At 42.8% G+C, this 26843-nt stretch overlaps 1 protein-coding gene across 12 annotated transcripts in view; it reads right to left on the bottom strand.

Annotated features, from left to right (window-relative positions):
* RBFOX1 (RNA binding fox-1 homolog 1) overlaps positions 1 to 26843 on the bottom strand; it is a gene marked incomplete at both ends in the record, with an annotated part of 1077914 nt that overhangs the window by 373036 nt on the left and 678035 nt on the right. For 5 of the 12 annotated variants that reach the window (XM_079944058.1, XM_079944055.1, XM_079944054.1 and 2 more), the window contains one exon: positions 2339 to 2575. The exons of the other annotated variants lie outside the window; for them this stretch is intronic. In XM_079944058.1, the coding sequence (XP_079800184.1) occupies positions 2339 to 2482 (144 nt within the window). Of the gene's footprint in view, positions 1 to 2338; positions 2576 to 26843 lie in introns of those variants that run through there. 12 annotated transcript variants of the gene reach the window in all.

The following is a 26843-nucleotide window of genomic DNA, read 5'->3' as shown; positions in this document are numbered from 1 at the left end:
GGACTGCTAAATAAAAGCAATGACACGAGACTTCTACACAAACTGTCATGCCAGCAGTGGCTAGGAGAGATTACCTGAAGGTACAACTCTCCCACCCTTACAGTGAGCTTTTTGCAAGGTGGGATGTATGGCTGGAAAACCTGATTCTCAACCAGACAGGCAAAAAGAAATGTCTGCCTGTACTATACTTCAGGCATTTAGTGAAACTCAGAAAAAATGCACACGCGCGCACGCACACACAACACCGCATTCTGACGCTGTATGTCAGCATCACCTTATCAACACTTTCGATGAAAGCTTTACAAGCCCTTTTAAGGGAGGGGGTGCATTCCACAGTACATTTCAAAACCCACCTCCATCTACCGCCATATGGAACCACAATGCTGATTCAGTCACTTCTGAATACTTGTGATGGCTGCCAACATTCCCTTTGAGCCTCCCCTTTCCAGAGCTGGAGTGCGCGCGCACACACACACACACACACACACACACACACACACACACACAGGAAGACACTGCCTGGTTGATGTTGAAAACCCCTGCATTCATCCCAGATACTTGTCCTTTCCATGGCAAGAATAACCTCAGTCAAAGTCACAGACAGTCTTCTTTCCTAAGTTGTGCCCACCCCAAAGCAAACCAATTTAACAAGCTAGAAGGAAGAAACATGAATTTATTTAAAAAAAAGAATCATGCATAAAGAAACTGTGAGAACATTGAATACTTACGGCATTTTACTTGCTAGGTAATGCCTCTCCAATTGGTTAATAAATAACGTGAAAGAAGTGAATACGGTAGGCAAAAGATCAACTCATATTAATAATTTGATTAAATTCAACTGAGGCTTAGCATCTGTAAAAAAGCTTATTAGGATACTCTTCTGGTGGGTAACTGGTATAAACCACACATGCAAACACACACACATACACACACAGGCACTCACAGCAAAGGCACAGAAATGGTAGAAGCAGATGAATCATATCATATGTTACCAATAGCCTCTTGGGAAATGTTTCCTGGCACAATTTACTTAATGACAAATGGGATAAAACAATATTTAAAAGGATAAACCAGTTTGTTCCTAAGATATTAAAACGACGAGAAAAAATAAAAGGTTGTTCTCAAAAAGATGAGATAGAAAATACGCCTAAGAAATATTTTCTGGAGGCAAACGACTTGATAACAAATTACCCAAAATGTTCAAAGCAGAATCTGGACATTTTGTGAATACGTAGAGTCCTATAACACAGGTTGAAATTGAGGGTCTTTGGAGAACAAGGCCCCTTGGAACACTTGTAAAGGAAGTTTAGTCAACTACAACCACACACACTTAACACAGGGTACTCTCGAAGGGAATCAATCGAAAACCAGATAAAAAGATACAGTCAAGTTAACTCTTCACCGAGCAGGACAGTGATCCTGGGAAGGAAGGATTCCCATCTGCATGTCAAAATCCTTCTAACTCTGTCAGTTCACATCCACAACCCCTGCCCAATGAGACAGAGCTGGGCTTGTCACTCCACAAGGCAAGGCTGAGCTGTTTCCCAAGCCCTGGAACCAACTTAGGCTGTACCCCTACTAGTAAAGAAAGAAAAAGAGACAGAAGGTCCGAGGGAAACACCCAGAGAAAGAGAGAAACACAATGCGAGATTCTGAAATATACACAGAATGGAAAATAAAACGCAGAATCCCTCAACAAGACCGTTAAGGGAGCGTAGAGGAGGAAAAAAAAAAAAAAAACCTTTATACATGCCAACAAAGACACATCCTAAACCCCTCGCCTTCATCACAGCATTTCCAGTGAGTTTACAGGCAGATTCTGGGGCTGACACCCTCCAGAAACCCAAAGGCTCAGATCCCAAGCTGACGGAATATAGCACAACCCAGACAAACTTAAGAAAACAAAAATACTCAGCACATACACACACACATATATGTTTTTGCACTCCTTATTAAAGCAGCTGAATTAAAACGCCAGGCACCCAAATGCCTCCACAAAGATCCAAACTCTTAGCATCAAAGAGGTCTTAGACTGGGATCGTCACCGGACGCACTGACACGGGAAAGATTCGAGTAAGGAAAATGCAGTTTGCAATTTTAAACTCCCGGTACCCAGGCTCAGAATCAGGCGTTCAAAGTATCCAGAGAGCTGCAAAAACAGCTGGGCGCAGAGTGCCCGGGCTCCACGGAGGACTAGGGTCTCCGATCCACCCCTCCCGTCCAAACGCAGGATCCTCCTCCCCAAACCCATCCAAGGTACCAAAGCGCATCCCCGCGACGCGGGTACCAGTCCGCCGAGACCCGGGAAGCAGCCACCGAGGGAAGATGCGCGCCTTACCTGCTGTAAGTACATAAAAGTCAAGGCACACGAGAGCTGGGGACACATGCCCACGTTGGGGAGCGCCACGCAGGTGGCCCCCGTCAGAGGATGCTGCATCGTGTCTCTCTGGCGCCCGCCGAGCACGAGTGGGGACGCTCGCATGCAATCACGCCGCTCTTTGCCTGGTCGCTACAATTTTTTTTTTTTAATTTTGCTGATTATCTAAGTCAAAACCCAACCCGGTGGCTGTCTCCCTTTCTCTCTCTCTCTCCCTCTCTCTCCCTCTCTCTCTCTCTCTCTCTCTCTCTCTCTCTCTCTCTCTTTCTCTCGCTCTCTTTCTCTCTCTCCCTCCCCCTCGCCGCACCCCGCGCGTCCGTCCCTCCTCCCTCGCTTTCCTTCCCTTTGGGTGTGCTAGATCCCGGCGTTCATCTGCCTCCAGCTAAGACACTTGAGAGGGCCGGGAAACTATTTTGTTCCCTTCGTGGCTGTATCGTTTTTTTCTGGTTTGTTGGTTCTGCTTTCTGAGGCCCCTCAAAGTGGAGGGTGTCCCCTGCCCCCCTCCCTCGTGAAGATGACAAAACAAGCAAAGGCAACTTCTATGAAAGGTACAGGGGGGCCGATGCCCTCCTGTAGATGCTGAGCAGTGGGGGCGGAGGGGGCGGGGAGGATAAAGCTAAAGGCTAGAGAGAGGGAGGGGGAGAAAGGAGAGAGGTTTAGACTCACACTGAGGCTCACTCCGCTGCTGCTACTGCTGCTGCCGCCTCATTTGTCAAATGGGTCCAGGGGCAGGGTTTTTTTTTTTTTCCCCCTCCCCTTTGCTTTTTTTTTTTTTTTCAAACGACTCACCAAAATTCAAATTGTGTCTGCTAAAAATCTCCGCGGGGCGGGTGAGGAAGCCAGAGAGCGCCTCACATCGCCAGCACCCAGGCGAGCTGGACAATTCACGCGATTGCCCAGCTGGGACCCAGAGTCTTAGATTCGGGGTGGCGGCGGTGTGTTTGCCCGACTCGGCTGGCAAATAAACACGGAAGTGGGATTCCCCCTCGTAGGAGTGCTGAGACGACGCTAGGGGCTGGGGGCAGGGGGAGCTGGGGCTGCCCGCGCCTGAGGCAGGGCGGAGAGGCGGCGACGCACCTCCAGGCGTTCGGAGCGCAGCTTTCGCTCAGCACCTCGCCCTGGCTGGGCAGGCGGCGGGGAGCGCACCACCCAGCCCCGAGCCTGAACGGGAGAAACCGCTCTGGCTGGGGCTGGCGTGGAAGTCAAGCCTATTGGGCCAACACGCCAGCCCTGCGCGAGTTCAAGGGGGCTTCTCCCTGCCTAGAATCCCCGCTCTTCTCACATGATAAACGCACAGGGTGGGGAAATCTGGGTCTGAAAAGAGATGACTCCGTGGGCTGCAGCGGGCAAATGACAAGGGTTTATTTATTTAATTTTTTTCCTGCCTGGCCAGCCCTCCTTGGCCACATCAGCATTCCACTCTTGCAAAGGGGTCTCCCCCCCTCCCCTTTATTTTATGAAGTAATAATTATTCATTAGTAGATTTCGTTAGCCTTTATGCAATAAAATAGGATGTGATCTGCAAATCAAAAGAAAATATTAAGACTCTAAGGAGTCCTTGGTCCCTACGGGGGGTGGGGGGGGCGGGGGGAGGCAAAGCACGTTCTTGGCAGCAGTAAAACCGTGATCAGGGATAGTAGCCATATTTTGTGATATAGATTTTGACCCGGTGATTGGATTTTCTTTTTCAGAGCAAGAGGCTTGTCTGAACAGCATCTTTTTTGATTGTTGGGTTCCCTGCAAGAAGCCTTGCAGGGCTGGGGGGTGGGGGCACCACTCTGAAGGACAGAGTGACAGGGGCACCCTTGGGGAGGAGCATTTGGGACAGAGCTGGGGACTGGCCACCGGGGGCATCCCCAGTGACACTTCTGTGAGGCTTGAGGGGACACTCAGCCAAATGACAGTTTCTAGGCCATCGGCTCACAAGGCACAACTCCCTTTGCAGGCTAATCAAAATGCTTTCTGAAGAAAAGGAAATTAATTATGCCACAGCTCCATTTTTTGTTGTTCTGTCTTGAGACACCATCGATAATATAAAAGTCTCCACTCTGCCAAACACTAGGTCCCAACCAGGCTGTTTCTTTCTACTCTTCACCTTGCAAAACCAGTTTCTCCAACACCCTGGGACTCACACATCCCAACAATTTAGAGGGGACACAGTAGGATGTTAAACCCTGAGCAGAAGTTGGCTGGAGGATTAGGGGAGAAGAGCCTGGTATTTTACACTGCTTTTTCTGAGGGTGGGGAGGTGTCAGTGGTTATTTGAAAAATCCCTGCTATCTGTTGTCTCACATTCATCAGACAAGGTCTGATTTACAAATAAACTCTTTCTCTTTTTTCTGTCTTCCTGTTTTTATTTCATTTTTTTTTAATTTTGCAATTCACAAAATCAAAGGGAAAACCAGCCCACAAAACATATACGGAATAAAAGTCAACGATTCTGCCCTTCCAATCCTTCCTCTCTCCTTCCCATCCTCTCCTGTTGCCTCAAGCAATTTGCTGTACTGACAGGGGTTCACCCTGCTTTCTTTCATTTTTCCCCCCTCACTGGCATTGGAAAAGCCTGCAAATGCCCCAAGAAGAGAACAGAATTTTCCCTTCAGCTCATTTTCATAAGAAACACGATAAATAATACATGGCACTTTAATAAGACCTTATCTGAATGGTTTAATGAAAAACAAATACATTATGTAAGGAACCAATAACTGCTCTTGGCTGTACTGAGCCAGCACTGGGTTTCTGGTCCGTTTTCTCCCCAAAGTTGAAAACTCTCAGTGGTGATTGGATTCCCACAGACCCACTTTACAATAATGGCTCATGCTTCTCCTTAGACTTAGGTCTCCTCAGTCAGGCAAACTGGAAATCTGCAAAGGGAAATGGTGGAATCTGGACCGTGCAAATGCATCTCAAAATGATTAGAGGCCAGGCTGCATTCTCTGGACAACCAAGTCCAGAACATCCCTGCACAAGTGCATGCAAACCGATTCATGCAAACGTGATTACACACACAAACAAGTACACAGACCATCAACATGGCATAAAGGATGGGGCAGGAAAGATTTTGCAGTGGCTATTATCAGCAGACTGTTAATCAGGAACACAGCGTCAGATTACCCCAAATCAAATAGTAATGCCCTAGCTGCAACTATGGCTCAGTGAAAAAACCTCTGCTAGCCTTTTAAGCAGTGTCTGGGGATGCTGAATTTGAATGCTATCTCAACAGAGACTGGGAAAGAGCCACATCAATGCTACTAGCTCCCAAACGATTCTTCTACATCAATAAATGGGAGACGTGGGGGAAAGAAAATACCCTTCTCTCTTCCTACAAAGGGTCCCTGGGCACTCAGTACCACTTGAGCGTATATACTGCGTGCACATTCAAGGGCTACTGTCCTGCCTTTCCGCTATAAGAACCCTTCATTGAATGTTTACCCTGCAGAAAGCAGAGAGAGTGCCGGAAAACCAGCAATGAACAATGCCATCTTCAGATGAAACTTCCTCGGGCAGAAGGCAACTGTTCCAGTTTTAATGTGACCCACACAACAGCGTTTGTAACTTTTCCCTTCACTCAAATTTGCCAACTCTTCAAAATAATCAAGGAAATTGTTTTTCTTCCTTTTCTCTCTTCCATAATCCCTTATTCTAACTTCCTAAGGCTGTCAAAAAGGCAGGCATTTAGCTAAAGGAAGATCTTCTATGGGAGTTGCTGTGCCTCAGAGCAAGAAAAACCCCAGTTAGACAGAAGGAAGGACTCCTTGATCTTAAATGCAATTATCCCTTCCAGGGTTAGCTCCATGACGATGTCCAGAAGTGGCTGAGAAGTATTTTATTCTCACTTCCAAATTCTGATACGGGCGATGACATATTCTGAATCTTCAGGAAAGTGAGAATGAAAGTCTCTGTAGGAAACTTTGTTAGTTATGATCTCTATCACAAGCACATTGAGTCACCTACTTGTTCAAACATTTGAATGATACTTAGTGAGTGTTGGTTACACTCAGGCACTGGTCTGGTCCCTAAGGCTGTTTCAGTGGGAGAAGGCGAAGATTCCTGACACCGTACCATTTACTTTCTGGTGGGGCTGTCATTAGACAAAGAACAAAGATAAGAAATAAGTCAATTGTACAGAATATAGATGCTGATGAGTGCTGTGCAAAAATAAAAGATAGAACAGGATCAGGGAAGCCGGGACACCAAAGATAAAGAGGGGTGGGCAGGTCGCAGTAAACACTGTATAAATGTGCACTTGCTCTGCAAATGCAGTCTTCAGCTTGACATGCACACACTACTATATTTAAAATGGATAACCAACAAGGACCTACCATATAGCACAGGAAACTCTGCTCAAAATTATGTAACAAATGGGAAAATAATTTGAAAAATAATAGATACATGTATATGTACAATGGAATCACTTTGCTGTACACCTGAAACTAACACAACATTGTTAATCAACTATACTCCAATATAAGATAAAAGGTTAAAAAAAAACGAAAAGCCTCCTTGAATCCTCACCCCTTCCACTCCGATTGCCAAGCCCCAGATTTGCCTAATATATTAATTCTGGAGCTCTCATGGCTCAGTCTACCAAGAGTGGTGGTGGGCAAGTTTGTTCCTACCGATGACTAAAAATGGGCAAGATTCCCATCTGCTGTGTTGTCCATTTGAAGTGCAGGGTCTAATACAGTGTCTGACATATTGTAGGTACTCAGAAAATACTGCATTAGTGGATGGGTGGATGGATGGATGGGTAGATAGGTAGATGGAGAGATGAATGAATTAATACAACAGAATTTGGAGCAAATGACCTCTAGCTATCTCTTTCTGCTCAAGGAATCCATGGATTCTGAGTTTTATTTATTTTTTTAGCTCTCTATATTAAGCTGGCTTCTTGGCCCCTGGAATGAGGTCTCAGTCCCTGATGGTCCCTCCGGGATACCCTGGAGAAGCCCTATTTCTCAGACAGTTCTTTTGGCAAAGGTCCCCCCACTCCATGGCACACGGAGTTGGAAGGTGGAGGATTCAGCAGTGCTCAGATAATGAGCACGGCATTCTTGTTTCAGAGTAAAGGGCTGTGTCTGAGGCAGAATGGATTTCAACTATTTAGAGACAATTGCTTTGCAAGTAATCACGGGATTGAGGCTGGAGATCAGAGTCCACTTCTGAGTCAAGGACCCTCAAACTCCACTAGCTTTCCAGCCTGGGTGTGTGGTATCAGTGAATTCAAGTTTAAAAGAACAGAAACACCAGTACAAGGATGCTCAGTTCTTAACTAGCTCCTACCACCCAAGCTCTTTTCAAAATTATACTGGTTGTTTAGAAAAGTTAACTACGATCCTTTGTCCGCAAGATGGACATCAATTAAGAAATAAAATCAACTAATTAAAAATAAAATGCCTACCAGTACTACCTAGGATCTATGTCTCTGTGGAGAAATGGGTAGTCTCAAACACAGATGGTGAGAGTTAAAATTGGTACAGTTCTGGAGACAACAGTTTGGCACTTACTCTCAACATTTTAAATATGCTTATCTTTCCACCGCATTATTCACATTCTAGATATCCATCCTGCAAGAAATACCTGAGATGGGCACAGAGATACATGTACTGGGATAATTTTTTTCCAGCATTGCTTGTAAAAGCAAATAAGCAGAAGCAACAGAAAAATAGTACAACACAGTATGACGGCATACCTACCATGCAACTGTTAGAAAGAACAAGGTACCTCTAGGTGTCTTTCCTTGGAAAGATCTCTATGAACGATCTTTAAGAAGTTGCAGGGCATGGATAATCAATTTTGTATGTGAAAACCAAACCAAGCTAACCAGAGAACAACAAAAACCTCACAATCTCTTTATGCACGTGTGTGTGTGCACACGCACATACAGACCTACACACAGGCATGTGTGGATGTCTGAATACAAATACACATACATACACACATGTGAAATGCATAGAAAAGGATCTGAAAAGATACAACTCAAGTGGTAAATTTGCTTACATCTAGAGTAATGAGGCAGAAAAGGGAGGTGGGGGGACTTTCAATTTTTACTCTATAAAGATGTGTGTTTGAATTGTCACAAGAATGGATTTGTGCATGACTTTTATAATAAAATTAAAAAATATTCTTCTGCTACAATTACTGCCACTACTGCTATTATCTTTGTTCTCACTATGAAGAACTCGGGTTACGTGTTCCTAAGGAGTACTTTTCTAAATGGTGGTAAATGTTCCTGGCTAGTCCATAAAAACCTGCTTAAACACGCTACCAAGTTGGAATATTCTAGATACTTACAGCCACAACAAAAACGGGAAGCACACATACCTTGGTAGCTGTACAGAATTCCAGAAACTAAGAACCTCATTTCTGTTTACAACTTCACTTCTTAGAGACAAGGTTTTCAGCTTCCCTGAGCAGAAATGAAAACAAAGCACCAGCCCCAGCACTGCCTCTGGTGCCAAGGCTGCTGAGAAACAGACCCACAGGCAGGAAACCTGAGAATGTTTCCGTAGAAAATAAGGGACAGAATTGGTTTGAAATCTCTGGAATGTCTGATTCTCAATCCCCCCACTTCCTAGGTGGGGTGGTTTGTCTTTGTACCAGGCCTAGCATATAGTTCAGGGAGATCTTTATGACTTAGAGAATGAGTTTCTTGTTTTCTGTTCCTGCTTAAACACCTCTTCCCTGCAGGCCCAATGAGGAAGGGGTTCAGGAGGCACAGAAGATACGTCTCGTCTCTCCCTTTATTCCCACCCCTCCCACTGTAGTCGCCTCACTGGCTGCTAGCTATGGTCCCACAGAGGGCAAGCCTGCAGCAATGGACAAGCTTTCCCCACTGTGTTGGTCTGCCGTGTACCAGTCATCAGAGCTTCTTCATCTGCCTCTCCAACATCATGCATCTCCCAAAGCTGTCCTGGATTTCAGCCTGCAACCCAAACGAAGGCCAAAGAGTCCCAGGACTCTGAAAATGGCTTCCTGGTCTGCCCCCTCCCTGGCCAGAGGAAGGCTAGGGAGCTCATTGCTGCAGAAACACCATGATTGATGCCCATGGTGGTGTTAGTATCCCAGCTCCCAGAAACACACAACCTGGGTTTATATCCAAGATTTGCCACTTGCAGGATCTGTCCATGAGGGTGTGTAAATTAACCACTCTGAGGCTCACTTCTTTATCTGTAAAAGGGGGCTAATAATACCTCCCTCACAGAACTGTAATGATTCTTAGATTTTTTTTTTCTCCCTAATTCACATAATAGTTTTTATCACAGTAAAAGTTTAAAAACAATGGACAAGTTGCATGAAATTAACGACTTAAATTTTTTTTTGACCAAGTTAGTATATTCTCTCACACACACACACACACACACACACACACACACATGAACTCACACACACATACAAACTCATACACACCATCTGCTCTCATCATCATCTCATAAGGGAAAGGGCATTTTGTACCAAAAAGTAAGAAGGACATAATCTCAAAATAAAGGACAGCCCTTCAAATTGATTAAATTTAGGTCTATTAAAATTTTCACTAAATTGCCCTTAATTTTCTCATTTAGCTGCAGTCTGTTGAAAATGTCATTATGGAATCAGATGAATTCGTGGATCTGCATTTGGGAACCACTGAGATAATGAATGTAAAGTGCTTCTTAGCCCAGGCACTAGCACCCCAAGAATCAACAGTACACGTTAACTATTGTGGGGATGCTTGAACATGATCAACTGTGACACTCGTTAGGTCGGAATAACTAACCTCTTCACCCCCACCAGCTCCTTGCAGCACAACCAACCAAACACCCTTCTCATTTCTGAGTCCCCTGCACCATGGAGCAGCACGCCTTTCACGTAGGAGAGGCTTAATAAAGGTCAGATGGATTGAATTTGTTGGATACACTTTCCTCAATGACACTGTGGTTACAGTCTGCTCATTCAAGGCCACCTGAAATGATGGCTCTGATGGAGGACTTGGGAGCTCCTTCTGGCTCCCATGAGGGCACGCAGTATACTATAGAGTGGGTATACCGTCTTTTGGAGTGTCACTGCTTGGGTGTGAAGTTCTGGTTCTGCCTCATACTTCTATGGCTGTTATGAAATGTCTATGGAGTTATAATCCTTTAAAACCTCAGTTTCATTCAAAGAGGGAATGATGCTAATTTTGCCTTCCTAAATAAGTTGTTAAAAGATAAATGAACACAATACATGTAAGTCCTGAGACTGACGCCTGCTAGTGACCACTCAATACATATTAGGCGACTGTGATTATGAATTACTTTTGTGCTCAGTCCCCGACAAGTTGCTGAAAGAGAGATTCCTCTTTTTTTTTTTGCTAAAAATTACACAAACAAGATAAACAAAATCAATACATTCATGGGACAACTAACTCCAAATGCAATTTTTTTTTTGAGAATTTTTTCATATGACATGGCATTAATACGAAAATCTGTAGACATCGCCTTTCTGCCCTGGTCATCTAAGCACACACATTTTATTTAACCTTGCTAATGAATCAAATGAACACAACCTTTCACATTAGTCCTTGTCAACTAAATTCTTCACCAGCTGGATCTCACAAAATGTCAGGTCTTTTACTGCTTTTTGGAGACTGACTAGGGTTAACACGTGTAAAGAGACTGCTTCTGGCCAGTGTGATATATCTATGTATCGATATCTGTCTATCTATTTATCTATCTCCTCACAAAACCCTGTAAGGTAGGTTTTATAGCCCCAATTTACAGAAGAAGAAACTGAAGCTGCAAGAACTATACCCCCTGTCCTGCTAATAAAGGATGGGAGCAGTGTTTTCAATAAGCTCTGTTGAATTAAAAAAGCAGGAAGTATTCTTTCCATCACCATGCTATACCAGTAGCAGTAGAAACGCTGCTTACAAATCATCATTACCATCATCATTATCATCATCATCATCATCTTATTCATCATTGTTTGCAATATCTAAACCTAGCAAGCACTTCTCTGAAGCATTATTCTTTGTCTATCCAGCTGCAAGATTTCCTCTTCCAGGAATCTATCCCTAACACCAGCTACCTAATTTTATAACATGAGAATTTCCTAGCTTTCTAGTCCCTACTTACTTACAGGAGGAGTAAGTCACACACCACCCACAGGCTACCTGAATCTCTTCCAAGGAAACAGCCCTGCGTCCATCCTCATTTGCCAATACCTCCCTAGCGCTACCCCAGGCAAAAGTGACAAGTTGTAGAGACAGTGTTCTATCGGAGCAGCCAACTGACATTGGGTCAGGAGAGACCCAAGACACACCAGACAGAGCCCCCAACTGAGAAAGACCCAGAGCAAGCAAATACCTTAAGTGCTCACAGGAGCTTTCCTAAAACGATTGGTTCCAGGAGGTGATGCTGAGGGAGAGTGCAAAGTTTGACACTTGAGAGGGTGGGAGTCTGTTTCCAATGCACAGGACAGAATGTGAGAGCGTGGGACAAGGGACAGTAGGCGGTAGAGACAAAAACAGCTAAGTGGTGGTTTCTCCTAATGAACAAGTGGGTGGAGAGGTCTACTTTGGGAAGCCTCCACACGCCCACCCACTCTCTGTGTTGCGGCTTTCTGGATGGAACTTCGAGCAAATCTGAAGGCAAACGAAGCCTGCAGAAGATTCTATTTTTCCTCTGTAATAAACTTGGCTGCAGAGTTCTTTGACCCCACAAATGCTCAGAAATATTTATCTTTATGTAACAGGAGTCACCCTCAAGCCTCTCCGACTAGAAATGACTTTGCCTCTAACATCTCAAGTCCTGGAATAATCCCTTTTGACCTTAACTGGCCCAAGGTCCTATCCTGGCATGCGGGCAAGAGCTGCACAGAGATCCTTGGTCCCCGGCAACACTGGCACACCTTCAAAGGCTGGTGATTTTTGGTGGTGACCTAGGAAGGATGTAAGGATTCAAAGCAAAACTAGGTTAGTCTGCAAAAATTAGAAGGTCACGTTGCATATGGACTGGATACAGGGTGGAAGACCTTCCTGGTTCTCAAGATCTCCCCTCGACAGATACACAGGCTCTGAAATTCCAAGTCTTGGTACCCAAATTGCAATTCTGCCTTATGGGAAACTCACACTCTTACAGCCTCATCTGACCTGTGAGCTCAGGTTTTTATATTCCCTGTCTCTGAGCTCCATTCCAAGAACCCACAGTGAAGCTCAGCCCCTTGTCATATTCCACAATACATCCACTCGCAAAAGGCACGTCTGAGTTTAGTAGACATGAAAACTGTACATGCATAAGGAAGAAAGAGGAGAGGAGAAATGATATTCATCTTAGAAACATGACTCGAGAAGGATCTGCATGTATCACATCCTTGCAAATGACATTTGCCTATTCTACCACCATCAACTACGATTAGACTCTCTTGATTTCAGACTCTCTCGATTTCAGACTCTCTCAGCCATGTTTGTATTACCTCTTTCCCTTCCCACTGAGAGCCCAAGAGCAAAGTCTTATCCCCATTCCTTTGTCCCAAGTTTCCTTCTCCTTGAAATGTTGACATCAGTTGACCACGTGCCCCTGAGGGGATCACCGTCTCACCCAAGTTTGCATCAAGCCATTTTTCTAAACCAAAACAGTACTCTCCAGAGGATGATTTACTATGCCCACTGTTAAAAGAAGAGCATCACCTTTACCTGGTTTCTGATGGAATAATTTGACACTCTTTCAGGCACAGTGGCATGTAAGAGAAAAACTACATGTTTCCCTGGCTGGACCTTCTTAGATAGGTCTGTGGAAGAATTCTTACATGCTCCATAAACATAAGGTCTCCCTTGGCATCATCATTTTGTGCTTTGTTAGGTCTCTTAACTCTTGTATCCCAATTGCCATCACCCTGAATGACCTGTTTACTACGATACTCTTTGCACATGGGTGAAGGTTTTGCAGCAGTGGTTGGAAACCACTGCATGAGGAATGATCATGCACCTCAAACCGCTCCCTGCATGTCTCAGTATGAAGGTCCTATCCTTGCTGTTTCAATATCCCCCCAAACAAAATGTCTGCACATCCTGCTCTTCCTCTGTAGACTTGCTTTTTGTTAACAGAAGCATCTCCCTTCCATTTACATAACCTCGAAACCCTAACATCTGCCCTTCACACCTCCCTTTGCTTCTCTGACTAGTCAATCGAGTCCCACATTATATCATTCTTAGCTCTCCCATCTCCCGACTACGAAGTCTCTCGATTTTCCACTGCCGCTGTCCCAGTGCATCCTATTATTCTCCTTAACCTAGACTAAAACAAAAACAAACAAAATAATAAAAAAAGCGGTTTTCCTAATTGGTTCCTTTGGTCAGCCTCAGTTCTTCCCAATTCACACTCTACACTGATTCCACAGGGAAATTTTAAATATAAAAAACAGGCATGCCCACCTTCTGCTCAAAAGACATCACCGACCCCTCCCACTGTTGAGGGTCTGATAGCAAATGCTTTAACGTGCTCCTGAACCTCCTATCTTGCAACATAACTGGCACTTTCTTTAATGTACCTCCCCCTTCTCCAGATTCTGGTCACCTCGTATCTAGTCTTGTAATTGTGTATGCCCAGTGCATATTAATACCTCTCCAAATATATGTTCTCTGGCTGAAACTGCTTTAATGATATGAGTGTACAAATCCCAGAATACCCAATGTGTAATTAAATAAATAAGCCCAGAATGAGACACGCATCTTTGTTTGTTCCGCAATGTAGAGATGGAGATGAGGAGGAAAGCACCTATGTGCGTTTCACTTTATTCTTCACAGGGGCAGTGCTGGGTACGTACTGATAGCACTGTTACCCACAAGGATGCCGAAACCCAGGCGGGTTATGTAAGCATCCTTACATGGGATGCTTACATAAGGATCCTTAAATGGGACAGCCAGTGTTGAAGTGAGTTCCTTGTCGGTTTACTGCCTATCTCCTGCCTTCCCATCCTTTGCACATTGGCATGCACCTATTCCATGAGAACTTTATTTTCCCTCTTAATGCTTCATCCCCATCAACTTAGAACAGCACCTGACCTATTGTAGCAGAGGCTTGTTAACTATTGGTAGAATCAGTGAGAAAACTTGGAGATGACAAGTCCTCCTCCACTTCTACGCCTCTGAAATCCATTAGATACTCACTAATTGATTGATTGATTCATTCATTCATTCATTCACTCATCACGTATATCTTGAATGTATTCTCTGTGCCAAGCATGGTGCTGGAGATACAATGATCAACAAAGCAGGAGATGGAATTTACATTCTAAATTAACATGATATTTGGGGGCCATTTGGTTTAAAAAAAAATTACCTTTTGCAACTCTGTGTCAGCATGTGAATCAGCATTTTCTCAATATTCTGCAACAAACTAAAATACTGAAGTGAATTGGATTATGAGGCTAATTGAAAACAATATTACTTATCCATACTCCCCTCTTCAAATATTGGTGCTCATCAAAAGCCTCATTTTCTCACTGATAGGCTTTATAATAAATGTTTCACATTTGAATTTATAAAATTCATCTCCACTCTGCCCCCTTCATCTCTTTTACAATTGGCATTTCACGTAGAATTTATTTGTAAAAGGGTTTCTACTGGTGTAAATGTATATATATATATATATATTTGAGAACCTCTGGTTTCCCGTGTGACACTCACACTCCAGTGTGAGGCTCTGATTATAGGCTTACCCTCCTACAGAAAAGGAAAAAAAAGAATTAAAAGGGCATGTCCTGAGGCCATAGAGTTTACTCTATCCTTATACTGCCTTCTTGACAGTGAAGTGGATCATAAGAACAGAGGAGGCAGATTACCTGGTCCTGAATCTTGGATCTCTTTTGTCACCTGGGTGACTTTTGGCAAGTTATTTATACCTTCTGGGTCATAGGGTTCTCATTTATAAATGGAGACAGAGTATCTTTTTTCAGAATTTGGATAACATGGGATTATATGTGTAAATTGCTTAGTGCAACCCATAAATGCACTATGCGTATTAGTGTCATAGCTTCATGGTGATGATGATGGTGATGATGGTGATGATGGTGGTGGTGGTACTGGTGTTGGTGGTGATGATGCTGCTGTTGCTGCTGATGGCAGTGTTGGTGATGGTGGTGATGATGATGATGGCAGTGGTGATGGCATTGGTGATGGTGATGATGACCGCAGCGTTGGTGATGGTGGTGATGATGTTGCCTATGGTGATGGCAGTGGTAGCAGAGCTGGTGATGATGTTGCTGATGATGATGATGACAGTGGTGATGGTGATGGTGTTGGTGATGGTGATCTGGTTATTAACTGTGAACACAGGGTTAAGACAATGCAACTAGCCTCTGTTGGAAAGACAGCCCCGTCCTCTCTGGTCAGAAAGAAAGAGGGTCATTCTTTTCCTCTTTTCCAGAAGAACTCTTTGCTAGTTCACTACCCTGCCCTTCTCTCTTAACTCTAGTGTTTCCAGCTAAGGAAGCAAACTGGCATCCCTGTCACCACCTTGACTTCTCCTGCTGTCCCTCCTCATAACTGGGCCATAGACATCTCTAAGGAGCCTCTCTTGTACAGCAAGCAGGAGCTGACACCACTGTTCTTCTGGGTAACTCTGGAGGATGTTAATATTTTATGACCTCTTTAGTGAAACACCAAACTCCAGGGTGCTGATACTTCCTCTAATACCGCTCAGATTCTCAGCAGGCTTCCACCCTCCCTTTCTCCACCCCCGCCTCTCACCAACCAAGCCATTCCAATATTTTTTTTTCCCTGCATAGCCATTGTCCTGTCAAGAGCCACACAATTCCAAGAAACATCATAAAAAAATAGCAAAGCTAAGAAGTATTGAGCCTTTACTGTCTGCTGGGTGGTATGCCAAGTATTTTACACTTGTTATCACACTTCGTTTTCTCCAAAATCCAGTCAGGAGGGCGGTCTGACCCTTCCCATTTTAAAGGTGAGGAAACAGGGTGGGAGAAGATAAATAGCCTTTAAATGCACACACTCAGGCCCTAACTCAGGTTGGTGTGATTTCCTTGGCTCTGATCTTCCACTTTATTGCATAATTCATTCCTAAAAATGGATTTTAAAGCGGAATGTCTGAAAGTTGAACAGTTGCTATAAGGTGGGTCTTTCCCCGTGAAGTAAATGGGATTATAAAATCCCAAACTGTGGTTCAGACAGATGCTGCCTCCTCCAGGTCCCCATGAGTATCATAAACCACCACAGGGTCTCCCTGTTGCCATGGAAACCCTGGATCAGGGTAGGAAAAGCTCAAGCTTTGACCCAATGCCTGAAGGAGGTCTAGGTGCCTGTGCTTCTCCTTTCCTTCCACACAGCTTGAGCAAAATGGATCTCAGCCAGCAAACATCCTTGGGATTCTATTTTGATTTTTGGTCAAACAAACAACCATACAAACAACTAATTTACTGCCCATTCCATTGGGACTATATCCCCCGGACTTAGAAATATAACTAGGGAACAATAGTTTGAAAAGCAGAAAAATGCATATGAAATGAGGGGGAAGGGGTGGAATAAGATATATGTCCATATTTATATGGTATGATCCCATGTATGTAAATGCAATCTATATCTACAGTTTACACTCTCCATTTCCAAGGGTATCGCCTTCTAGATCAAAATCTATATAGCTAAATAAATACATCTAAAATGTGTTGAGACTACTGGTGACTTTTATTACTTTTTTATTGCTAATCTGTATTAACCAAGTTTTCTCTCATAATCATGGGGTACTTTCGTAATAAGGAAAAGGGAGGTTTCCCCTTCTTCTCCTTCTGTTTCTTTTATTTAAGTGGCCCAAGTCACAGAGTGAAAACACCTCCTCCCCCATCACAGGCCAGGTCAGAATCTCACCAAGGCTTGAGGAAGGATGGGGATGTGATCTACCAGGAATGAACTTGGACATTCTCACTCTCCCAGCCCTTTGGAGATAGTTGAAAAGTGATTCTAGAAAGAGGCAAAGAGCACTGGTGCACAATTCCCGAGCATCGCCGCTCTCCATGTAAGCCTAATTATAGTCACCAAGGAAGTTTCTTTCTCATCTCTCCAGGTCTTCTGTGACAGCTCATCATTCTGGTGGCATTTTTGTCGGGAAAACCTCATTTCTATTTTTATTATGAGGACTGCTTGTCTTTACGAGCTCTTTGTACATAGATCAAGACGTTAGGAAGACCTGCGCTTTCCCCAGGCAAATGAGAATTACTAATTTTCTCTCTCTATTAAGGACTGTGCCATCTCCATCCACTGCAACAATATTTATTTCACATACTAAGACCACAAGGATCCTGGGATAAGGTTAACCAGTTCAGCACCAACAGCCTCACACTCCAAAGGCTTCTATCATTTATTGCCTTTGCTCATTTTCAACAGAGAAAGGAGCCATGTAGCTTCACCCTGACCTATGGAAGCAGGATCTTATTTAAGGTATGAAGCCCAAATCCCCACCCTGCTGTTTTCAGCACATTCATGAGACATACTTTTCTTAAGAGAAGGAAGTAGAGCCAGAGCTCAGACCTTTGGAATCCTATAAAGCCACATGATGTTTGTGTGATGAAGGTGGAAGAACTTGAAAGTTACATCATGTTATGCTTAGCCAAAATCACATCTGATGGTGACAAAAATTTACTTAGTATTAGAGGTTTCTCCATGCTACGCATTCTAAAAAATGATTTACATATATTACTTTACTTAATCCCCATGCCAAAAATTTTATTCATGCACTCACTCATTCATTCCTTATTTAATTCATATATAAATATTTATAGACTGGTAAATTATGTTCTAAACTTTGTGAGATGTCCCCAGTACACAGTGATTAGACACACAAACAAGCAAAGAGACAAACAAACAAAACTCAGTCTATTTACTCTGATGGAACTTTACTGGAGAGAGAGATTTTAAAAATCAATTCAAGCAGTTTCTTATACAACTAATGTCCCAGCAATTTCATCCTTGAGCATTTACCTTGGAGAAAGGAAACTTACGTTCACACAAAAACCTGTACATGAAGTTTTATTTATAATAGCTAAAAATAGGAATTCATCCAGATGTCCTTCAACAGATGACTGGTTAAACAAACAGTGGTCCGCATCACAGAATACTACTCAGCAATGAAAAGAAACAAAGGGTTGATGTACACAACAGCTTGGATGAATTTTCAAAGAACTATGCTGGGTAAAAGAATTCAACCCCAAAAGGTTATGAAGTGTATGATTTCATTTTTGAAATGACTAAATTTTAAAAATGGAGAACAAATTAGTGTTTGTCAAGTGTTAGAAATTGGGGGAGGTGGGGAGGGCAGATGTGGTTATAAAAGGACAAGGGAAAGAATCCTGTACTGACAGAATTTTTCTGGAAGTTGATTGTGGTGATGAACCCGCAAATCCACACGTGTGATAAAATTGCATGGAATGAAATACACCTCCCCCCACAAACACACACACCAATTAATGCAAGTAAAACTGGGGAAACCTGAAATAACATCAGCAGATCGTATCAGTGCCAACATCTTGGTTGTGATACTGTATTATAATTTTGTCAAATGTTACCATTAGGGAGAACTGGATAAAAAGTACATGGAATCTCTCAGCATTATTTCTTACAACTGTATGCGACTCCACAATGATCTCAATAAACTTTTCCATCAAAAAATAAATTACACAGTTAATGTGATAAAGGCCAGTTGCGGTCAATGCTATAAAGGAAAAGAACCGAGTTTAACATTTTTAGAAAGAAACTATACATGGTGGGGCCTGGATTTAGACTAAGGGTGAGGAAAGACTTTTTTGGAGAGGTGGCATTTCATTGGGCAACGGAGAGATGTGTAGTTGGTGAGGAGAAAGGTGGGTGGTGAAGAGTTCCAGGAAAGGAAACAGTGTGTGGCAGGGATGGAGAAAGGGTGTGCGTGCTCGGGAGCAGAAACAGGAACACCGTGGAGAGAGGGAGTCCGATGTCGGGAGGCTGCAACCCAGGATGAGGGGCCACAGGTGAGTAACCTTCCTAATCCCGTATGAGAACCTAGATTCTACCCTTTCTTCTGTTGCAGGAAAAAGAGGCTCAGACAATCTATGTGAGGTCACCCACCTAGGAAGTGTCAGACCTAGCACTCAACATCAACACTACACCAAGTTCACTGTCTCGCCCCCAAAACTCTTTAAACACACATTTGCTGTTCAACCCAGCAATACCTCTCCCTAGGGATTTACCCAAGAGAGTTGAAAATGTATATTCATAGAAATACCTAGACACAAAGGTTTATAGCAAACCTTTCATAATCAGCAAAAACTGGAAAGAACCCAAAGATCCTTCAGCTGTTGAATAACAAACCTATTTGTAGCCACAATACGGTGATACTCAGAAATAACAGAGAAGAACGAACTATCAGTAGACAAAACTGCATGGATGAATCTCAGATTCACCATATGCAGAGAAAGAAGTCGGACTCAAAGGCTACCTACGTAGGACTCCATTTACATGGCTTTCTAGAAAATGCAAAACTAAAAGGACTGAAAAGTGATTGACGATTGCCAGGGCTGGGGCTGGGGACTGGCTACAGACAGACCCCAGGGAACTTTTTTGGAGTGATGGATATGTTTGATATCCTGATGGTGGTGGTGATTATATCACTGTATGTCTTTGTTGAAACTTGCAGAACTGTATGCTAAAAAGGGCAAGTTTTATAAAATAGATAACTGACAAGAACCTGCTGTATAGCACAGGGAATTCTATTCAATACTCTGTAATGGCCTATATGGGAGAAGAATCTAAAAAACAAAAAAAGAGTGGATATACGTACAACTGATTCACTTTGCTGTACACCTGAAACTAACACAGCATTGTACGTCAACTATACTCCAATAAAAATTTTTAAAAAATAATAAATAAAAATGCAAAAAAAAGGTCAAGTTTTATTCTATATAAATTATACCTTGATAAACCTGACTTTGATCAAATGTGCAGGGTGAGCAGATATAGCTTAAATCCAGGGAAGAGCCCTTCTCACGTCTAGAAATTTCTGGGTAGCCCCAGGAGGCAGTGACGCGAATAAGAATCTTATTTTCAGGAGATGTAATGAAGGAAAATGGAGTGAGGATACAGCTTCTGGTAGGGTGGGACAGGGAAGACCCACTCTTCCTATTCTTAGGATCCATAGATGGAGCAGAAAGACTCCGCTCTGCAAGGTGGAACACTTGACTCTAAGTAGTCACTTGTTTTGCCCGGCTGGAAAAGGGACCTCAATTCTCTGAAACATGAGTTTGCTCACTTCACAAGGATGGCAAGGATGGATGGAATGGACGAACAGCTAAACAAAGCCAAAGTACGTGTTTTGTTTTTCTTCGTCTTTGAAGAAAACCAAAACTCTGTGTTCTGTGGCCAAAGAAGTCAAACTCAGGGCTGGGATTCAAGTCCTGCTCTGAATGCAAGTCCAGTGTGGAGGGAACCATATACCCTCAAACAGCTGACACAGGGCCAGCCCTAGGGCCAGAAATCACCCCAATGTCTGCTAATATGGCCCATTTGCTGCCATGGACCTGCTCTCACTAAGCCCCTGGGTTTCTCGAAGGTCTTACCCTGTGGGAACCATCAATTTTCTTTTCAGCTGCCGTGAGTCACTGGGAGGTGGCTTTGAGGCAGGGACAGAAGGTTTGGCCATTTCTGGAAGTTGCCTTTCCTCCTGTGGTTTCACCTTCAAGAAAGATGAACTCTGTGCCAACTCTGGGGGAGAGCTGGTTCAGGTCAGGCGATATTAGGATGAGCTGGCATCTTACACCCTGCCTGGCCTGTTAGCTAAGGCAACGCACCTGATCAAAGTCAGCCTGACTCTCTCAACCTGCCTCCATGCCAGACCCTCTACCCTCCACCCCTCTACCCTCTTCCCATAGTACTTTATTTTCATCTCTACTGTTGTCCTTATCATAACATATATTCATCATGCCTTCCTTCACCTGCTTCTTAAGTGCCCCATTTACCCCAAAGATGGCAAACACCCAGGGACAGGGCTGGGGTTTTGCGTGACTATAACCTGAACCCTTGACTCAGGTCTGAGTGTGACAAGAACTCAGCAAATGTCTGCTGAACAAACGAATAATAGAAAGCTTGGTGCTCGCACAGAGAAATGAATTCAGGAACAAACCTCCAAAGAGACCACCTGGTGAAAAGCAGAAAATATCATTAACTGGAAACAAGACATTTTTGAGAAATCCACATTTCAGCTTTACCAAAGAGACATTGTAGCACTTTGCCCAAGTGACATGTTATATACAGAGAAAATGCAGCATTTATTTCTATTACGTGGAGGCTTACTCTGTAAGTTAGAGAGGTTAGATGCTCAGCACGGGGTCCCCCACGTCCAAAGATCTATGTTAAAAAAAATAAAAGAAAGAAAGAAAAGGAAAGGGAAAAAAAAAAACATTTTAAAGAAAGAGTCACCAGAAACTTCTGTCGCTTTTATAATCCGAGAAAACAGGCCTTCTTATCATCCCGCATCAGTAGTTACATTTTAAAATCCAGCTCCTAAGACAACTATAACCAAATGTTTTCTTTGTTGTTGTTGTTGTTGTTTTTGCGGTACGCGGGCCTCTCACTATTGTGGTCTCTCCCGTTGCGGAGCACAGTCTCCGGACACGCAGGCTCAGCGGCCATGGCTCACGGGCCCAGCCGCCCCACGGCATGTGGGATCCTCCCTGACCAGGGCACGAACCCGCGTCCCCTGCATCAGCAGACGGACTCTCAACCACTGCGCCACCAGGGAAGCCCCCAAATGTTTTTTAAAGAAAAGAAACAAAAAAAACAAGAAGAAAGCAATTGAACAATGAAACTTTAACTATTTTCATTTTCTAACCCTGATGAAAATAATTCCCTTTCGATGAGATAAATTTAGTCTGAGAGCAAGACAGCCTTAACCCAGCTGCATAATTCATTGGCAGCTTTAATCTTCAGAATGAATATTAGTGTACATTTCAGGTTTTACTGCATTTTTTAAACAAATGATATTTTAAGTTCAAAGTGAATATATCGTGAGTTGGCAGTTTGTAATACGTTTTTCCCTAAAAAGGAAATCAACATAAAATTCCTTTAGACCTTCTGATGTCAACTGCAGACTTGAGAACAATCTGAATACAGAAAATGTAGGATAAGAATGCAGACAAACAGAAGTCAACGTGATGCAGATATATTCAATAGACAGTCATGATCGACTTTTAATGAGCTGTAAAAGTATGGATGAACTTCCTTAAAAGGATATGCTAATTAATACAGGACACATCTACATGACGCAAAGGAATATATTTAGTCAATCACTGAAATGGTTTGCCTTCAAAATGTCCAACACCCCATGGTTTGTAAATGTCAAACATATATAGGAGTCTTTAGGCAGATATTATGATCTTGGGCAAATTTAAGGCTTAGCTGTCTAGAGACACAGGCAGGTTTAGTCTCTCTTTAAGTATTAATTTGGAGCCCGTCTATTTAGCTGGTGTATTTCCATATTTAGTCAAAAGGTGTGAGGAAGGCACACATTTGCAACCGGGTAATTTGTTGAACCAATATACCAAGTCTCACCATATCAACCATTTCCCACTTAAAACCATGTGCCTGGAATTTAAATACCTTAGGGTTTTAGAAACTTAGCAGAACCAAACACGTCTATGATACACTAAGCAATCTTTTTAGCTGCCTACTGATGAGCTGCATGACAGGTAAGCCTAACATTAATCTGTGTTGACCACCAATAAGGAACTGGCAAAGAATTTTTGCTTCTTTGGCACTGAAATCTTCACCTCAGTCTTAATCTTTGTTCTTTTATACCATCTTCTCCTCCTAGCATTTTATATCCTTTTCCCCCAAGTGGGCCATCTTCTTTTAAAATAGGAATGGTTCTAGAAGGAGAACAGCTGCAAAGGATTCTCAAATCTCTAAGAGGGGGTGATACCAATTTCATCTAATGAAACTAATACCAATTTCATCTGAACTAGTATTCCCACGTACTCTATAATGGACTCTGCGTCCTCGTATCAATTCAATATCTTGACTCTTCTTTGCCTGAAGAAGTATGAAGACTATGATTTTCGGACAGTGCCCGCTCCGGTAGACCCCTCTCAAGCTTCTTCGGTATGTAAGGAACCCTGGTGTGAAGCTTAAGAACTAATGACCTCCCAGATTTAAACACTTGTATTTTCATGACCATCCAGGTTATGTTGGTTACAATGACCCCGAAACTAGCTGCATTGAATATCATGGCCTCCTCTTAACTATCTGGTGTTCAATTTGCCTTTGTCCATAGAACAGCATCCATCTGGTGGCTCAGAGGAGGTTTGACCATCCCACCCAGAGATGGGGCAGCTTTCAGGAAAGGCTTCTGAAAGGAGGGGGCATCAGAGAACAAACCACAAGGGATTTTCTCTGAGTAACTATATATGCATTGCAGTTGAATAACATGATATTTTGCTTCTTAATAATCCATCCATAACCAACAGACACCATTCCTCCAGGATGAATAACTTGTGAAAAAAAATCATTAAATAAAAGTTGGTTAATTGCATTTCTTAAGAAATCCAACTTTTTAATGTTTCTTCTGAGAGCAGAACTGTAGTATAGTCAAGTGATCAATTATCCTTTTTTTTCTTTTTCTTTTTTTTAAAGTTGCAGAATACAACATTTTCTTTCCTTAAAGGGCTGCAGACACATTCCCATTTCTTTCCATAAGAATAACTTGAAAAGGACGCAAAGTTACACAATCGACAATTCACTGCACACAAGCTGCTTTTGATTATATTGCCTCACAAACTAGATACTTTGCTGGGAAGCATAAAACTGTTTATCACTAAACATCTGAGATTCCACTCAGATAATTTACACATAATTAGTCAGAAGCCCACACTTCCTAGCGGTAGCATTACATCCTCTCTTACAGACTATTCTTAAGAACGTTTTTGGTAGCATAATGAGTATTTTATGAGGCTTTGTAATCAGTCTTAAGGTAGGTGGGAACAAAGGTGAATTACTCTTCAACACGATCAAATCATTACATCATTCAGTGCAGAATAATGATGAACTGAGGTTAGGAGAGGTAACCTGCCCAGGTATTTGGAGGTATTAGGAAATTCTGGTCTTTTCCAGAGGCATAAAATGAATTAAGTGATCCCGTAGGAAGTAGAAAAAAAAAAAACACGAAAGAAATCAGCCAAGGAGAGAAGCCCCCTACTTAGATTTCCCTACCCTTTGCTCTCTATCAAGGAAGGAGATGAAAAAGCCAGGATATAGAGAAGGGAAGGAAAGCTAATGGTATTTTCTATCCGCGGAGTCTCTCTTTGCCCTCACAGATGCTAAGCTCTTTGGGGTCTAGTCTTGTATTTTCTAAACATCTGTCCTAAGACACAATCAAACCTTTGGTAGGAAAAACTGAGCCAACTGTCTCCAAACAGACTGACCATCACTTAAATATATAGAGTCATCGGGGAGAAGAGGAACATAGCGGGGTGGGGAAAAGTGTCACCATTTCATGATACAAAGACCAAAGCCAGAAATAGCTTGGTTTCTCGATACTGTATCGCTCTGCAGCCACACTTCAGACTTGGCACTGTGCCTCCAGGGGGTATTTCAAAATTGCCACCTTGCATGGTCCCTTCGAGTCCACAAAGCTGAGCTGTCCGGTTTCCATTTATGGGCAAGGAATTATGTTTTGGTTTCTCTTTATATTGCCTTTTCAACCAGAGAGGGTCTGTATCATGCGTTTATGCATGAAATTTAAGCAGCTTATAATCGCCGCTATATTCAGTGTATATACCATGACACAATTGTGGGTTTTTTCCCCCAGATTATTTACAAGGAGAGTCAGCAAAGCCAAGCCTTACAGCAATCCTTGGGAGATGCTGCTTGGATCCTTGGCTCCAGGACCAGTGAGACGCTATTCTCTGAGGGCTCACCCAGCTCTAAACTAGGCGACATGGAAAGGTACAGCTTCGAGATGGTCCCCTGGAGGCTGGAGATAGAAAAGTAGATTTGGATGCTGGTGGCAGACACAATCAAGACAATGCCTATTAATTTTATAACTACCATCTTGGAAGACAGTGTGTCCAGGACTCCGATTGTGTTCCCCGTGTCAGCTAAGCTCAACATTTATACAGATTTCATCTCAACATTTTGTCCAAATTCAGCAGGCTTTCCGGATCATGTTCTCCCTCACTAAAGAAAGCCAAAAATTAAAAACGAAACCCAAAATAACAATTTTCATGTAATTATGGAAGCAAATGTATGTATGTCAAAAACTTACGTATAAGAACATCTGTGCTATACTTGTTTATGTTAATGCCTGCAAATAATAGTTCCCAATAAAAATATGACGAATAAATGAATGGTAAAGAACCAGAAGCAATGTACATGTCTAAAATAGGGGAAGGGTTAAGTAAAGGATAAATTGTTTGATATTTGAATATCATACAGCCACTTGAAATCAAGTTTTCAAGGAACGATGAACGGCATACACGGGAAATAACCATGGTGCAATGCTATTTTGGAACAGGTTAATAATGGATTGTATAATTTCAGTTGTGTGTCTGTTTTCTCCCCTCCCTCCTTCCTTCCCTCTCTCCCTCCCTTCTTCCCTCCATCCTTTCCTTCCTTCCTTTCTTGCCATCCATTCATCCATCCAACCATCCATCCCAGATATAAGCATAAGTGCACTGGTTAATGGAAGTCCAGAGTTCTACCGGCTCAGCGTTGCTTTCCCTACCCTCATCACTCCTTCCGGACCACTTACTCAGATTCTTGAGCTTCCTGAAATAGATTAGAAGCCTATGATCTCATCCAACCCTCCAAATCTGGACCATAAGGAAACTCGGTCCCAGAGAGAAGCTGTGATTCACTTCATGTTAGTGTCAGTAACAAGTTCAGAACAGAGAGGTCCCTAACTCTCAGGCATTCAACATATGTATGCATCCTCTGAGCTTAGGAAGAAAATGAGTTTCTTAAGTGAACAGAGCAGTGTGTGTGTGTGTGTGTGTGTGTTGTACACTTTGCAGTTGGATTACTTCCTTATGTGTGTCCCTGAGTAAGGCAGTTAAGCTTTCCAAATTTCAGTTTCCTCAACTATAAAATGGGGACAAAAAAATCATACCTCCTTTATGAGGTCGCTGTAAAGATTAAAGGACTTAATATAACTAGGGTTTATAATAGTATTTACCTGGAACATAGTAATTCCTCACTCAGCCTTAGCTAATTTTATATTATTTATTAATGTTGTTATTTCTATCTGAAAGGCTACGTAAATCTCTTGGATAGACAAAGGTGGTATAAGCAAAGATCTCAATTCGTTTCCTGGATTTCATAAAGCCAGGGGGAAAATTTCACACTGTGTTGTTTTCCAGTGCTCTGTGTCATTTCAAGTGTTTAAGTGCTAAGTTTTACTTAGTGGAAAGGGGTATCCTTCACCCAGTGTTCAGAAACATGGAGATTTAATAAAAAGTATGATGGACTTAAGTAATA

The sequence above is a fragment of the Stenella coeruleoalba genome (genome assembly GCF_951394435.1).
Source record: "Stenella coeruleoalba genome assembly, chromosome: 15".
Lineage (NCBI taxonomy): Eukaryota > Metazoa > Chordata > Mammalia > Artiodactyla > Delphinidae > Stenella > Stenella coeruleoalba.
Note: the sequence above shows the minus strand (reverse complement) of the source record. Positions and strands in the feature narration are given on the sequence as shown.